This window comes from Taudactylus pleione, unplaced genomic scaffold (genome assembly GCF_031769625.1).
Source record: "Taudactylus pleione unplaced genomic scaffold, aTauple2 ptg000093l, whole genome shotgun sequence".
Classification (NCBI taxonomy): domain Eukaryota; kingdom Metazoa; phylum Chordata; class Amphibia; order Anura; family Myobatrachidae; genus Taudactylus; species Taudactylus pleione.
The window spans coordinates 18,524,349-18,541,530 of NW_028284495.1; the positions used below are offsets into that span (position 1 = coordinate 18,524,349).

A 17,182-nucleotide genomic window follows, 5' to 3' on the forward strand; every position below is an offset into this window, starting at 1 on the left:
CAACGAGGCGGCTCTAGACATTAGTACTCTGGTGTCTAGAATTTCTTCAGCAGCGGTAGCTGCTCGTCGCACCTTGTGGCTGCGATCCTGGAAGGCGGACGCAGATCCAAGAAAGGTCTGGAAGCGTTGCCGTTTACCGGAGAAGTTCTCTTCGGTCCGGATCTGGATAAGATTGTGGCCACGCTGGCGGCAGCCAAATCTGCTTGTCTCCCGTCGGCCGCTGCTCCTTCTGGTTCTGGACCATCGTCCTTTCGGTCATCTAGGGCCCAGGGCAGGCCCAAACCACAGTCGTTTCCTCGACAGGCTGGCCCTAAGAAATCGGGCAAGCCCCGGAAACAGGCATGGAGTACCAGACGTCCGGCCCCCAAGCCAGATGACAAGCCTGCGGCCTGACGGTCCGGGTCTCCCCTTGGGGGATCCCAGGGTGGGAGGCCGCCTGCTGCAGTTCTCCCGGTGTTGGTCGTTCACTACGACAGACACTTGGGTTCTGGAGGTGGTCTCTCACGGGTACGCCCTCTCCTTCCGGCACAGACCCCCGGCTCGATTCTTCACCACGGGTCTACCATCAGACCGGAACAAGGCTACGGAGCTGCGGAAGGTATTGCACACTATGCTCCAGGCTGGAGTTATAGTGCCTGTTCCATTCTCCCAGAGGGGCCAGGGTTTCTATTCAAATCTATTTTTGGTACAGAAACCCAATGGGTCATATCGTCCGATTCTCAACCTCAAAGCACTCAACAAGTCTTTGCGGGTCCCGAAGTTTCGGATGGAGACCCTACGGTCCATCATTCTGGCGCTGGAACCTGGGGACTACATGGTGTCATTGGACATACAGGACGCTTACCTGCATGTCCCTATTCTTTTGCGCCATCAAGAGTTCTTTCGGTTTGCAACCGCAGCGACCATTTCCAGTTTCGGGCGTTACCTTTTGGCCTGGCGACAGCACCACGTGTTTCACCAAGGTGATGACGGTCATGGCGGCTTCTCTGCGGCTGCAAGGAGTCCGCATGTTGCCGTACTTGGACGACCTGTTATTGGTGACAGGATCTCCAGAGCTCCTGTTACACCACTTGGACCTGACCATTGCACTGCTGCAACGGCACGGCTGGCTAATCAACTGGCAGAAGTCCACTCTAATCCCGTCTCGGAGGATTCTGCATCTTGGAGCCTTATTGAACTCGGGACAGCAAAGGATCTTCGTGACGGAGGACAAGATCTCTGCTTTACAGTCAAGGGTGCGCAGTTGTCTGCACAGCCGCCGGGTGTCCTTACACTCGGCGATGAGGTTACTGGGCTCCATGGTGTCGGTGTTCGACATGGTGGAATACGCCCTGTTTCACTCCAGACCTCTGCAGCACCTGATCCTGTCCAAGTGGAACGGGCTGCCTCAGTCTCTGAAGTTCCAGACGATTGTGCTCACCCCGGAGGTTCGCCTGTCCCTTGCGTGGTGGTTAAAGACGACCCACCTCAACAAGGGACGTCCGTTCTGGGTTCCAAATTGGGTCCTGTTGACAACGGACGCCAGTCTTCGGGGCTGGGGAGCAGTTTCGGGTCCACACTTGTTCCAGGGCAGGTGGACGCCGACAGAAGCGGAGCTTCCAATAAATATCTTGGAACTCCGTGCGGTCTTCAATGCTCTCCTGCAGGCACAGCGGTTTCTCCAGGGTCACCCGGTGCAGGTCCAGTCGGACAATGCTACCACCGTGGCCTACATAAACAGGCAAGGAGGAACTCGCAGTCGGGAGGCTCTCGTAGAGGTCTCTCGGATCCTGGTTTGGGCGGAGCGCAATCTTCCGGCCATATCAGCGGTCTTCATCCCGGGAGTGCTAAATTGGCAGGCGGACTTTCTAAGTCGCCAGGACGTTCATCCAGGGGAATGGTCCCTGCACCCGGACGTTTTTCAACTACTGGTGGACAGGTGGGGTCTTCCAGAAATCGACCTCATGGCGTCCCGGCACAACAACAAGTTGCCGGTGTACGGGTCTCGCACAAGAGACGAAGGGGCGTCTCTGGTGGATGCTCTGTCCGTCCGGTGGACGTTCAGGTTCACATACCTGTTCCCTCCGGTCTCCCTTCTTCCACGGGTAGTCCGGAAATTCAAACAGGAAGGAGGGATGCTCCTGTTGATAGCTCCCGCGTGGCCCAGACGGCACTGGTTCTCAGACCTTCAGGGTCTGTCCGTGGACAGTCCTCTGCGGTTGCCGCTACGACCGGACATTCTGTCTCAGGGTCCTTGTCTTCACCCGGACCTGACTCGGCTGTCTTTGGCGGCGTGGCTATTGAGACGGCCATGCTGAGGTCCCGGGGGTTTTCCAGCTCTGTGGTGCGTACCATGTTACGAGCTCGGAAACCGTCTTCCGCGAGGATATACCATCGCGTGTGGCATATGTTCTTCCAGTGGTGTCGACCGAGAGGTTATGCACCGCGGGAGTTTCGTCTGTCTCGGATTCTCGCCTTCCTGCAAGCGGGACTAGATCATGGGCTTCGCCTTGTTTCTTTGAAGGTACAGGTTTCGGCCCTATCTGTCTGGTTTCACCGTAGGATTGCTACAATCCCGGATGTGCGCACCTTTATGCAAGGTGTTCTCCGTATTCAGCCGCCCTTTGTTCCACCTGTGGCGCCTTGGGATTTGGCTGTGGTCCTGAGGGCTCTCCAAGGACCGCCGTTTGAACCACTGGGCTCAGTGGATATTAAATGGCTAACAGCTAAGACTGTTTTCCTTCTGGCCGTTGCTTCAGCCAGACGTGTTTCTGAGTTAGGGGCTCTTTCTTGTAGACCCCCTTTCTTGGTTTTTCATGGGAACAGGGCAGTGCTCCGCACTCGGCCCAAGTTTCTTCCCAAAGTTGTTTCCCAGTTTCATGTTAACGAGGAAATAGTTGTTCCGGCCTTTAACTCACCGGGTCTTTCCGTGGGTGAGGCCTCTTTGGATGTTGTGCGGGCCTTAAGGACTTATGTGGACCGCACTTCTTTGTTTAGGAAGTCGGACGCTTTGTTGTCCTCTATGGCTTCTGTAAAAACGGTTGGCCTGCTTCAAAGCAAACTTTGGCAGCCTGGATCCGTATGGCTATTTCTGAAGCTTATCTTCATGAAGGCCTACCGGTCCCTCCTTCTCTGAAGGCTCATTCCACTAGGTCTGTGGGTCCTTCGTGGGCAGCTTGACGTGGTGCCTCGGCAGTTCAGATCTGCAAGGCTGCTACGTGGTCTTCTGTCCATACCTTCGTGAGGTATTACAGGTTTGACACCTTCGCCTCTCAGGATGCTTCCTTCGGGCGGCGGATTCTCCTTTCTGCACAGGAGCGTCCCCACCCTTAAAGGATACTGCTTTGGGACATCCCCAAGGTATCCTGTGGATACCCTATGGACCCTGAAGTAGAAAATATGAGATATGGTAAGAACTTACCCTTGTTATCTCTATTTCTACGAAGTCCATAGGGTTCCACAGGACTCCCGCCCTGTCGCACCTGTGCTGCAGATGGGCTTTGCTCTGGTCACCGGTTTTCCGTCTCCCTCTGGTGAGAATGTGATTCTTGTATGTGTCCAGATCTTTGTTCTCTCTCTTCCTTCTCCTCCTCCGGCCTATGGCTTGGTAACTAACTGAGGTGCCTTGGCCTGGGGGCGGGGTATAGGAGGGGGACCTAGTGCATCCTGGGAGGCTGAAAGCTTAACTCTTTGGTGCCCTGCGACTGACGTCACACCTATACCCCAAGGTATCCTGTGGAACCCTATGGACTTCGTAGAAATAGAGATAACAAGGGTAAGTTCTTACCATATCTCATATTTTTGCTTCGCTGCCAACTCAGAATCAGCCCCATAATGCATCTGTTCTTGTCTTTGCGTGAGCTCATTTTCTGAGCATGTGCAAAGCAGTTCATGCTAGATATCGGCAGATGGGCTCCCGTACAACTGTGCATCAGCCCGTCAGTGTCAGATTGCATATACTATGTTTGAACGAAGAGCATAGCTGCAGCAAAGTGAATTGTATAGGGCATGCATCAATTTAAACTGTTGATTTATAGACGCTGCTTGTGTGCAGACTACAGCTTTTATTGTTGCTCACATACCTAGTAAATGGCTCACATGCCTGGTAAATGCACACATCAGAAGTGACATGAACATTTGTAGATTCAATGTTGATTGTGTCAGTTTTAAGTAGTTATGTGTAAATGTGTTAGTTACCCTATTGTCACAAATTACAATGAGCTTTCTCCTATCTCTTTGATTAAGTGTCAGTGTAGAACATGTATGTTTCAATGAATAGCAGGGATGAAGCAAAGCGAATTACATAAAACATGACTCAATTTAAAAAATGACAATTTCATACTCTGTTTGTGAATAGAATATGTCATTTTCTGTGTAGGTTCTCACATACATGATAGATACACATATCACAAGCACCTAACAATGCAGGCAATAACAGACCCACCTATATATTGATATAAGCAGTGTGCTCTTTCTCCTAGTGGTATCACCTTCTTCCCTAATCAACAGTATAGAAAATGGGAACCGTGCTCCTTTTGGAATGAAAAAGCCTTCTTTTTACTATTGATGTAGTGGCTCTTTGTAATACAATTCTTTTCCTTTTATTTTTAATCCTGTGTACCATAAGGAACGCAGTTTCTATTTTCTATACACAAGCCCCTTATTAGGCGTAAACTTGAAAAGGTCTGACATTCAGCCTGTTCCAATACTTGCACCCAGCAATTGTCAGCCAAATGTCCCACTGTGCCAGTTTGGAGAATGCACTGTTTATTTCCAGTTATCTAATTGTTTGTCTTTAAAATTGTCTTGTTATATCTAGGTGCCTAACACGGTGGCATATCTCGTAAATTAAATGCCTGTGGGTTGTTATATATGACTAGACTAATTTAATTTCATTTTTACTAGGTATTCCTCCAATGAGTGGCACAGGAACATTACAGATCTATTTGCTGGATGTAAATGACAATGCCCCTCAGGTCTATCCAAAAGAAATAGACATTTGTGAACGGCCAGATCCAAATGCAATTAACATTACAGCAATAGACGCTGACATAAACCCCAATGCAGGACCTTTTATCTTTGAACTCCCATACAGCCCAATGGATATTAGGAAAAACTGGACTATTACTCGGCTCAATGGTAAAATGTCAAATGTGTTTTTTTTTTAATTGGGGGATGTATTTTCTTTTGCATTCATGACTTTGTTTTACCAAATGCTCTATAACACGGTTCCTAACTTGCCAAAGGACACTAAAATACAAGCTGCCTTATATAAATGAGCTGCTAATTACAATTACAAAATATATCTCTAGGAAATAATTTAGATAAAGATTTTAAGGAGGTTAAATATATATTTCCTATACACATGACACTCTGTCTTGGGAGACCTTGAGTCTCACTCAAGGATCAATGTCCTAAGCCTTGTAGAGAGATAGGGGTCAATTTACTAAGATGGGAGTTCAATTAAGAAGTGATGTTGCCCATAGCAACCAATCAGATTCCAGGTATTATCTTCTAGAAGGTGCTAGATAAATGAGAAGTAGAATCTGATTGGTTGTTCTGGGCAACATCACTTTTTAAATAGAACTCCCATCTTAGTAAATTTACCCCATAAAGTGGATGGATATAAAGTACCAACCAGTCAGCTCTTAACTGTCATTTTTTTAAACAAAGCCTGTAAAGTGACAGTTAGGACCTGATTGGTTGGTCTCTCTCCAAAGCTTAGTACATAGACCCCATAGTTTTGAATGCCTAATGAGTGCACACAGTAATGCCATTGCTATCTTCTTCACAGCATGAGCGCTCTCTGCGAGTCAGGAGAGCTGCAGCGTTTGAGGCAGGTCAAGCTGCATGGCTGCCCGATCTGCGTCTATGTTAGCAATGTTTACGGTGTTGTGCATCATCGGACGGATATGAGAAGGCAGCAGTGGGCATCCCTATGCTCGGCTAAGCTTTGGGAGGCATTAGCATATTTTATCAACTGCGATCCATAAGAGATCACAGTTGCAATTGCATTAGCGTAAATCTCTGAATCAGGCCCTTAGTTTGCTGAATTGTTTCAACTGTAACCTATCTCACCATGGGCAGGCCACAAAGGTTGTGTAAGATAGTTGAGCAATAATGCAGGTAGCATGTGAATTTGCCAGTAGGGAAGTGTCCACATACATCTTACCTCCATGCGCTACAAGTCACGTTGAACATAATGCGGGAGCGACTTGTGACTCGGTAGCGCAGAGCGATATTAGTGTGACTTTTTACCTTCAAATGCATCTTATTATGCAGATACACCGGCAGCTGCACACAGAATCTAGGCATGCCGCATATCATTTTGATCAACAGCTGATTGTGCGTCCTATTTGAATCGCTTTGCGAATTATTCACATGTCAAGGTAAAAAGTCACACAAATAGACGGCATGGCGCTACTAGAAGGGCTGTTTAACGTGCAACGAAGTAAAATGTATGTGGACACATCTGTACATCTCGGCGCCAGGTCCCAGACGGCTCCACTTGTGCCAAGCGTCTTGTTTGCTCGAATGTGCATGTGCTTAGTCACAATGCAATAATACTGCTTCACGAGACTGCATTCATTAATTTGATATGTGACACTTGTATATCTGTGTGTGGCGGAGTCTGATCTGTATACGTAGTGCTACCATGCAGCGGCCGTGGCTTTCTTTCATGCCAAGTTCTATTGTACAGATTCAGATTCTCATAGATATCCAAGAGTCGCATATGAAACAGATTCAGATTCTCGTATCCAAGAGTCGCATATGAAATTATTTAGTGCAGTCTCGTGAAGCGGTTTTGTCTTACCGCGACTAAGACCCACCGCATGGTGTATTGAGACTAAGGGGTAAATTTACTAAAGTGAGAGTTTTTAGAAGTGGAGATCTTCCCCATAGCAACCAATCAGCTTCTAGCTATTATCTTCTAGAAGGTGCTAGTTAAATGTTAAATAGAATCTGATTGGTTGTTATGGGCATCATCTCCACTTCTAAAAAATCTCTAAGTGTATGAAGACACATCTAGAAGCATATCTTTGTTCAGTTAGGATTGACCAGCATGTGGCCAAATCAGATGCATCCAATGATTGATCTGCTCATCTCAGTTTTAAGGAGTAAAACGAGTACAATCAGATGATGACATAAATGGTTAGATCACACTACTTATCCTTCCCAGTTTTATGCCAATCCCAATTGACAGCTCACAGATTATATTGTTGAGCCATATAAACAATCATATTGGGCAACACTCAAGATTATTTCCAGCCATCGGTAGGCTAAGCCAACCATAAGTGCTCCATGCATGGCAACCTATAGCCAGTAGAATGAACAACAAACATTGATGAGTGATGCCACTTAATGGCTAGCTAATGCCACGGAAGTTGTCAAGATACCAAGGTCTCTCCTTCAAGCGCAAAACCGTAAAAGTTTCCACTGTGATGTAAATAGATGCAGTCATTAACCTGATTTATTGATATACCACTTTTGTTTTCCACTGCTAGGCTGACACTGAGTACTGCAATTAAATTGATGTTCCCTTTTGCAATGTTGTTCATGCTTTTTGTTTGTCAAAATATCTTTTCACAGAAACGACAACGTTTTAAAAAACACTTTAGTGCTTTATCATCTCTCTGTACATAGATTTTATATATTATTTTCTATACACTAGCTAGCAGCAACACGGTAGAAAACAGCACATTTTGACACTGCTAACTGTACATGATATAAATTGTTCAAACAAAATACACTTAGTGTGGCCGTATCCTTGAACAGAATTCACAGCAAACAATTTTGTGATTCATCCTACACTGAATCACAGTTAAATACAACCAATCACAAAGTGTGTTATTTTTTACACAGCCTTTGGGGTAAATTTACTAAGATAGGAGTTCTATTAAGAAGTGATGTTGCCCATAGCAACCGATCAGATTACAGGTATTATCTTCTAGAAGGTGCTAGATAAATGAGAGGTAGAATCTGATTGGTTGCTATGGGCATCATCACTTCTTAAATAGAACTCCCATCTTAGTAAATTTACCCCTTTGTCTGTTAGACTGGTTTTATTAATTTCAGCGCCTACTGCTACAATTTCACTTCTTCCTACAGCTGTTAATGTTACAAACAGTAATAGTGTTGTTTGTTTTTTTACCCATGTGTTATAGAAATTGTAGAAATAGCTGTGTGAAATCACCTACTATTGTTTCTTTTATAGAAAACAAGATTTTAAGAGCAAAACTATTTTTACACTCTCTTTTTTTTTTCTTATCTGCAAAATATATTGCTGAGGTTTATATAGAAATGTGCCCTGCCTTTTCTAAGGAAATATTATAGCTAATAAAAAAGTTGTTGCTGCACAAACAGACTTTATAAATTTTACAGATATCTTTTATGTGCCAAAGTTTCAGTGTAGCATAAATCACCAAAGTGTTTGCTATATACACTGCACAAGGAAATGGCCACGCTGAGAAATGTGGTTATATATTGGAAAAATGGTGTAAGGATTTGCTATTTTCTGCCATTTTGCTGCAACTTTCATAGATATACAGATAGATAGACAGACGGGCAGACAGACAACAGGCAGATAGATAGATAGATAGATAGATAGATAGACAGATATGTGTCCTCATACATCTAGCCTCAATATGCCACGCAGCGCGACTTGCCTGGCGTGAGTGAGCCGTCAGGTCCTGTGCAACTCTGCTAGAGTGGGCGTCTAGGTTGCAATGCGATGCAACTAGGATGCACAAGCAGACTGTGCTGATTAATTTGCTATGCAACACTTGTATATCTGTGTGCTCCTGAGGGCTGGGGTTACAAAGTGATCCCTCCACCGCCTCCTCACTTTGTATCCAGCAGCTTTGCGCATGCCTGACCTCCGGACACACACACATGTGCAGAAGCCGGCAACAGGGGTGGTAAGAAACATTGCTGTGAAGTAGTAGTGTGTCTAATCTAATCAGCGATTTGGATGCTTTATCATTGAGGACCCCATATACGCATCCAATTACATAGAAAATTCCTTAGTTGTTCCTAAGGGGCCTATTTATCATCGAGGCTGGATAACCCCCGATGATTAAGTATCAAACTCATCGCGGGGGATATTTATTACCGGAACAATTCAGCATTGCTCCATTGCGGGGAAAACTGAAAAACAGCTTCCCCGTGATTAGCAACACTGATACTTCAGCAGCAGCATTACTTATCACCCCTGTTTCTGGCTTCTGCGCATGTGTGACTGGAGGTATACACAGTGAGGAGACGGTGGAGGGATACGCTTGGATCTCTGGGCCTAATTCAGACCGGCTCGCAAGCGAGTCGATGTTGGGCAAGTGCGCATGCGCACGACGGAGGCGGCTCCGTCATGCGCATGCGCGAGACCCGAATAACGACGGCCAGCACCAAAGGGGGCATGCTGTCGATGGTGAGTGACAGCACGCCCCCTTTGGTGGGCGTGCCGGGGGCGTGGCTGCCCAGACAGAGGCGTTCCCATGGGAACGCCTACCGTCTGGGGCCGGCCCCACTGACATCACTTGTGATGTCAGTGGGAGTGCTTTTGGCTCTGATAGAGCCAAAAGCACTCCAGGGCTTGCGGCAACGAGACCCTACCACAAGGGTCTCGTTGCAAGCTCGATGGTCACGATGGTCTTGACCATTGCGACCATCATTTTGGCCGCTCGCTATAGCTGTGGGTGGTCACCCACAGCTATGCGAGCGGCCAGGAGGCCGCTCTTAAATTCAGAGGGACGGCCCTGATTCTGATTCAGAGCGAGCGCTCTGTCAGAGCATCCGGCTCTGAATCAGGGCCTCTCTTCGAAACCCCAGACCTCCTTCCAATAGGAAGGAGTGGGGCACTGAGAACCAGCGGCACATGAAGATGGTGTTTGCTGAATTACTAGATGGCCTTACTGGACCCCTAATAATGAATGGCCCATTACATAAAATATGTGGAAACTAGTGTTTCCGCATGTGTAACGGGCCATTTAAGTGATGATGAATAGGCCCCTAAATACTGATCATCTGATTTTCAGTTCCCTAATGAGATGGGGTCACAAGCACTGTTTTTACAGCCTGAAAGTTTATTTAGAACCATAGAAATTGGTGGTAACAGCAGGTTTTGTTATTGTCTTTTTCTTAATTGCTTTGTTTAACAATAATACAAAGCAAACATTCCAATGTTAAATGCACTTAATCAAATTGTTATATAACTTGCAAATAAAATGTCTTAAACAGCAGGCTTCCAATGTGCTTATTCGTTTCTCAGTGTTGGTAGTAGCTTGTTTAAATATCCAGGTGGATAATTGGGTTTAGTCATGTGATATCCTGTAGGGAAAGTACCTGGCACACTAAGGTTTACATGCATTAACCCCTTCACTTACAAATATATACTGACAGTAGACAATGCAAAAGGCACCTGCAGATCCTAGAACTTACCTTGCGTCATTTGATGATATCATTGTACATTTTTCTTTTCGAGTGATTTTTTCTTGATGAACACTCCTGGGAGGAATTAAGTTGGTCATTTATGCTGCATGGTGACAGATAGTAGGACATGTTAGACATAATAGAACATAATTTGCCATTTGTGTGTTCCCTATTGCCAAAAGACGAAGGTCCTGCTGCCCATATATGGGTACTTTGAAATTGTCGTTGCGTTGTCTCCACTGATACACTCTCTGCCTCTGAGTGTTTGTTTAATCAGATCCTCAGTATCAATTATTTGAACATGATGAAGCTCAAAAACATTTAAAGTTGTGCTAGGATCATTGTAATGGCTTCCCAGTCATTCTCTTACCATTGTACCTACCTTTATATTTACAGTGCTCTGATAATTAGTTGTTGTTAACAAACGGAATGTGTTTTTCTAGGTGACCATGCCCAGCTCAGTCTGAAGATTGGGTTTCTCGACGATGGCATCTATAACATTCCGATTCAAATCACAGATTCAGGAAACCCCTCAATGTCAAACACATCGTACCTTCGGGTGAAAGTCTGCTCCTGTGACATGAATGGATACTGCAGCGGTGTCTCTCCTATCATTGGGACTGGTCTGGGGACGGGAGCTATTATTGCAATTCTTCTTTGCATCATCATACTGCTCAGTAAGTAATCTCGCCACAGCAGTAAAATACACATTGTGCATATATTGGATGGAGCAATGATTATGGTAACATTTTACATATTAAATAAGCAAAATATATTCCCAGGTGTTGTTTAATTACAATTGTCTCCACTCTCTAGTGATCAGCTCATAGTCACAATGAAAAGAGGACCAGTTATACCTTACCCTATTTGTATGATAAAAAGAGCAGTGATTTTTTAAAATATTAATTCAAATGGGCTCTATTTATCAACATTATTTTTACTAAAATAATGTGAAAAAGGGTGTTTTCACACCCTTTTCACATTATTTTAGTATCACCTATAGTTATTATAGGGCAATTGGAGTAGAATTCGTAAAATTCTACTCCAACCCCTAAGTATCACTTATTTTTAGTAAAGCAGATCGCATTTCCCATAATTGTAATGGGAAATGTGATCTGACCATGGTTACTAAAAATAAATGTGAAAAAAATATCGGGGGAAGCCCTGTGATAATAACGCCACCTGGAGGTGGCGTTATCCAGGGTCTCTCCCGGTTACCGGACTCCTGCTCTGCTCTAACGGGGAGAGCAGAGCCGGGAGTCGGTCCCTGTAATCAGCTGTGTGGTCTAAACAGACCGCAAGCTGATTACTGTAAAAAAAAAGAAAAAAAAAATAGTAGAAAAAAAAATTACTTACCTGACTCCAGGGACTGGTGATCAGGCCTCCGGTGGTGTCTCCCCTCCGGTCAGCTGGTCTCCCACAGTGCACTGCTGCCCGGTCATCAGGTGATCGGGCCCCAGTGCAGTATGGGAGATCACCTGACCGGAGGAATGGAGAACATCACCGGAGGCCCGGAGCATGCAGGTAAGTGTAAGTAGTAAATCCCTGTGATATTGCCTGAATTCGCTATGCGAATTCACTCGGTAATATCACACTACAATCTGCATTACCAATGCGGATTGTAGTAAATAGAGCCCATAAAATAATATCAGATTTTACCAGCAATCTATAAAAATCGCAGTTGTCACAATTACAATAAGGGTTGAAGGATTCTATTGTGAGAACAACAACCTAAGCATTCTATTGTCCAGGCATTAACACATGGAGAAATTGGGAGTAGCACTGTGGGGCACCTAGAACAAGAGCAGCACAGAACCTGTCCATACATATGCTACTGTGGCATTGCAATGTGTGTGTCCCTTCTTCAAATATATCATTGATACCCGGACAAAATGCTTGAGCGGCTATATTCACTCTTGATCGAATCCTTTATTTTTTCGGTTTGTTTCTTGGCTGTTTTTGCATCAGTTACAGAACATGATCTTTATTGGTGTCATTATCTTCGGCTCATTTTTGTGATTAATTTGTATCCTCCGATAGGATTGACACGAGAATCAATAAGATTGACTTGATTTTCTTGTTAAGGCCAGCATTTAGCAGGCTGCCTAAATCTGTCATACTGTTGTCTAGTGTTTCACATAAATGTTAAATAACAAATACGACTCCATAAATTATAATTCGGCCTTGTTTCCAAATATTAACAGGACCAGAATATTAAACATAAACATTGATTAATATATAAATACCTTTTTTCCAATTCTTCTGCATGCCTGCATCTGACAAGATGGTTTGTGTATAGTCCTAATTGGATGTTATAAACTGCAGGATTCTCAGCTAGATATTCCAAGAATTAAAATGAGCCTTATGAACACATCTAGCATTGTTGCTAAAAGAAGACACAAGTGTAGTTTGGTTCTAAAGAACAAGACACATAAATATTCTATTTTTCTGTAGTACCCCTCTAGCTTGTTACATTTGAGAATCTTTTGAAATCGTTATTTATATTAAGGAATATAGTTTTGAGCTTGTACCGCAACAAACTGAGTTACATTGTTTTTATTTTTAAAGACGTATGTACCATTTGAGCAGAATCTCATACTGAAATAAAATTGTTCCCAGAGTAAATGCCAAGCATAGCATAAAGTATGAACATTGTAATTGATAACAATTTATTTCAAAATTGTCTGCTCCTAATTTAACAAACTGCGAGTTGCGGGCAACGGCGAGATTTCTACAGTGTTTTAAAAGTAAAAACAGGTTTGTTTTGCCTTTCTAAAAAATTGCTGCTTTAAATCTCAAAGTTACATCGCCAAAATCTTTCCTTTGTCAGCAACTATTAAATTTTGGAAAGACACGTTTCAAATAGACAGATGATTATAAGTTACAATGCTCATATGTCTATTACATGTGGGCCCCTGTCACAGTATTTTTGGCTGTTCTATTCATAGTCTCCAATCAGAGTACAACCTGTCAAATGATGTGACGTCACTGAGGCACTTTGTGCAACATGACTGGGTACACGTTTTGTTGGGGATGGTGCACTTTTAATGTACGTCCTGAAAATACACTGCACTTTAGAACTGCGATGGCTGCAATAAAATGAATGTGGGTCATATAAAAGTTGTAATTCCAGAAAATAAAATTACAAGTTGAGAATTTGTGTTGTTTTAAACAGGCAGAATATATTATTTACAGGTTCTCTGATTGTTTTTGTGTTACACAGATTTGTTTTACTTGGCAAAACTAATGTCAAATGCAAATTGATTTACTTGTTCAAGTTAAAGTGTATTAATATTTAAAGGCCTTAGTAAAACTAATTGCCTTACTTAATTTGTCTACAAGAAAAATCAGATATGTTTAAGCAAGATTTGGAAATAATTGGGCGAAAATTCCATTATGGGCTGGAGCCAAATATAGCATTACTATTAGTCTGCCTTTGTACCGTGCACATTAATGAATTTGCTGGTGCCTTAGTCACAATCTGCAATCATTATGTTTGTTACGTTAACTACAGATCTTTCTGTATTTGACTGATTATTATTACTTTTCACACTGCAGCGCTAGTGCTAATGTTTGTTGTATGGATGAAGCGTCGGGACAAGGAGAGACAAGCCAAACAGCTCCTCATTGACCCAGAGGACGATGTCAGAGATAACATTTTGAAGTATGATGAAGAAGGTGGAGGCGAGGAAGACCAGGTAATACTGGCATTTTCTCTCAACATATTGGAGTATAAAAGAGAGACTTCAGTGCCGTAGGTGCGCGTCCACAAAGGGGGCATGCCCTTGTGACAAGGGGGCTTAGCTTTGAGACATTTCCCATTTTTCCATTGTTCTTGGGGCATGCCCAGCTCTCCGAGCAGCTGGGCGGCTCTAGGCTCTCCCCTGCACTGTGTAGATGGAGTGTGCATGCACACAGCATCTATTCACCCGCTGCCGTAGTGCTCCCCCCAACCTTTCCCCCCCATGGGACACTGCGGCCTGCGGGTGGAACAATGTAAAAAAAGTAGGACTGTCCTCTCAAAATGGGGCAGTTTGGGGGTACTTCAAAACCACAGTTGCAGACAAACTGTATGCAATGACCATAAAATACTAAGTTATTTTTCACATAATGTATTCTTAATAGATTTATTTTACAAAAAATATGTTGAGATAAAAAAAATAGCTCTAAAGATTTTCTTATGGAATTACAAAGGAAAACATAAAAAACTTGATTACTTAAGTATATGTCAACTATTCCACCATACAGAATTTTTTATACTTGGTAGAAACACATTCCTCTGCAATTATAGCTATGACATGTTTTTACTAAGTCATATGTGCACATCCGTATGAGGGGCAAATGCAGAATTTCCAGGGGGAGCGGGGGAGGTCCAAATATTTGATTCTAGAGCTACTGTGGTCAGCCCATGTAGAGAGCATCATGTAACTAGCTAAAGTCTGCCTCATATACAGGACCAGCGATCATAGTAAGCGGTTAGATGCAGCAGGGGACAAGCACGCATGTGCTGAATGTTTTATTTTGACGGATGTGGGTGCCATCCTACAACCCAAGTTACCCACTTTTGGAGCAAGTTCGGAAGTCTTGGAGAGAGGCAGAAGAACCTAGCATCGCCCCTGGACACATATTGGTCTCCTTATACACTGTTTACTAAATGTAATGCAGTAAATATTGTGTAGATGTCCTAAACAATTAGCTGGAGCCTTAAAAAGTTCTGTATAAAACAAATGTATCTCATATGAATAATATAAGTGGTCAGGAAAAGACTAAATATTCCATAATAAAAATACATCCATAATATATCCAGCAGGAGACAGTACTGAGCTTTCTTAGCATGCATTCTCCCACCTCATGTTAAGGCGCCTGTCTCTTCTTGCTGGCAGGTGTTTTCTGGTCTGGTGCACTGATTGTGCACTCAGATCCACACACATAGCAGACATATAACGCATGTGGTGTCTGCAGCTCTAGTAAAATCAGAGTATATACTACTGCTATTGTGGTCATGATTTAATCTTTTGGTCTGGGGGTTTCCAGGCAACTGGAAACCTCCCTACATTTGCCTGTACGTATCCTGCAATTTTTACCCATTCTTCTTTGCTGATTTGCTTAAGTTCCATAAAGTTGTATGGGGTCCTTTGGTGAATAGGAACTTTCAAGTTATTCCATCAGCAAATTGAAACTGGGCTTTACTGGGCTACCAGGTCAGTGTCCTGCTAGAATCAAAATATTTTTCCACAACTACTTTATAGCTTGCTCCATCTATTTTATTCTCTATTTTGACAAGTTTCCTAGCCCCTGAATCAGAGATGCATCCTAGTGGCTTTATAATCCTGCCACCACACTTCATTGTAAGGATAGCATTCATCAGATGCTGCACAGAGTTAGGGTTTGCTTTGCACCAAACATTGGGGTCTATGTACTAAGCCTTGCAGTGGACAGAGATAAAGTACCAACCAATCAGCTCCCAACTGTCACTTTACAGGCTGTGTTTGAAAAATGACATGAGCTGATTGGATGGTACTTAATCCCCATTGGGAGCTTTATGTCCCATTCACTGCTGCTCTGCATGGCAATTGCCACTAGTGTGCATGCCTATGAATTGGTGTTTGAAGGTGAAGTGATAAGAAATGGCCTAGTGCTAGGCATGCCCCAGGGATGCGGGGGCACAACTCCAACTGTAACATGATCACACCCCCATTGCATTGTTGCGACACCCACATAGCTATGTAGTCGCCTAATCTGTCCTAATAAAAGGATCTGAAAAGTTGGTGGGTTTGTATTCGGGTGGAATACAATTATATCCCAGATATTAATCATGCACTTATAATGAGGGCAATTATTGTATATTGCGATAGAATTTAGACACTGTTACATTAATAATTATCTTATGAGGGAAATACTATTTTATTACTATATTAGTTGAAAAATTGTTGTTTAATTTTATTAGGAGATCAATATTATTTATTACATATATAAAAGGGCAATATTAAGTAATTATGGATTGGTGTTTAAAAATGTATTTTAATTATTTTTGGCTATATATAATACCCACATCATAAAATATATAATACTAGCTCCATCATTAAAAACATTTTTAAACACCAATTAATAATTATTTAATATTGCCCTTTAATTATTAAATAATATTGCACTACAATAATGTTTCCACTAATATATTAATAAAATAGTATTTACCCCATAAGAGAATTATCAATGTAACAGTTTCTGACTTCTTTTACTGTATAATTGCCTTCATTATAAGTGTATGGTGAGTCCTTTCTTTCTGATTGGCCAGGTAGCTTAAACAACATGCTTTTGACTGTCAACAACCACATTTATTTATCGTTGGTTTCTAAAGTGGACTCTTAGTAAATACAGGGGTTCCTACACTTGTTAAAAACATCAATGGTGAGTCGATGTTCTATTCTAAAGTGCGGTTTTTCGTTGGTTTTCCATCAGTTTGGGCTTTAGTAAATCAGTGGATTGGAAAACCCAAAAATAACACTTATACCCCTTTTACACCAGAGCTAAAACCCGGGTTATTGCAGGGTTAACCTGGGTAGCTCCTTGGTGTAAAAGGGGAAAGGGTTGGATTGCCGGGTCGAGTGAACCGGCAATCCAACCCAGGTAAATTGCAGGGTTTAACACGGGAATAACCCGTGAAACCCTGCAGTGTGAACAGCGCGCTCCGGGTCACGATGACCTGGAGTGCGCCGTATGCCAGCCGATTGGTCCGGTTTCAGTGGCACTTGTAGATAACGTCATCTCCAAGCGTCCA

At 43.3% G+C, this 17,182-nt stretch overlaps 1 protein-coding gene across 1 annotated transcript in view; it reads left to right on the forward strand.

Moving 5' to 3' along the window:
* Positions 1-17,182, forward strand: part of CDH2 (cadherin 2) — a 326,405-nt gene that overhangs the window by 286,749 nt on the left and 22,474 nt on the right. The window contains exons 12-14 of the mRNA XM_088469582.1: positions 4,885-5,118; positions 10,848-11,081; positions 13,963-14,102. Coding sequence (XP_088325708.1) covers positions 4,885-5,118; positions 10,848-11,081; positions 13,963-14,102 — 608 coding nt within the window. The remainder of the gene's footprint in view (positions 1-4,884; positions 5,119-10,847; positions 11,082-13,962; positions 14,103-17,182) is intronic.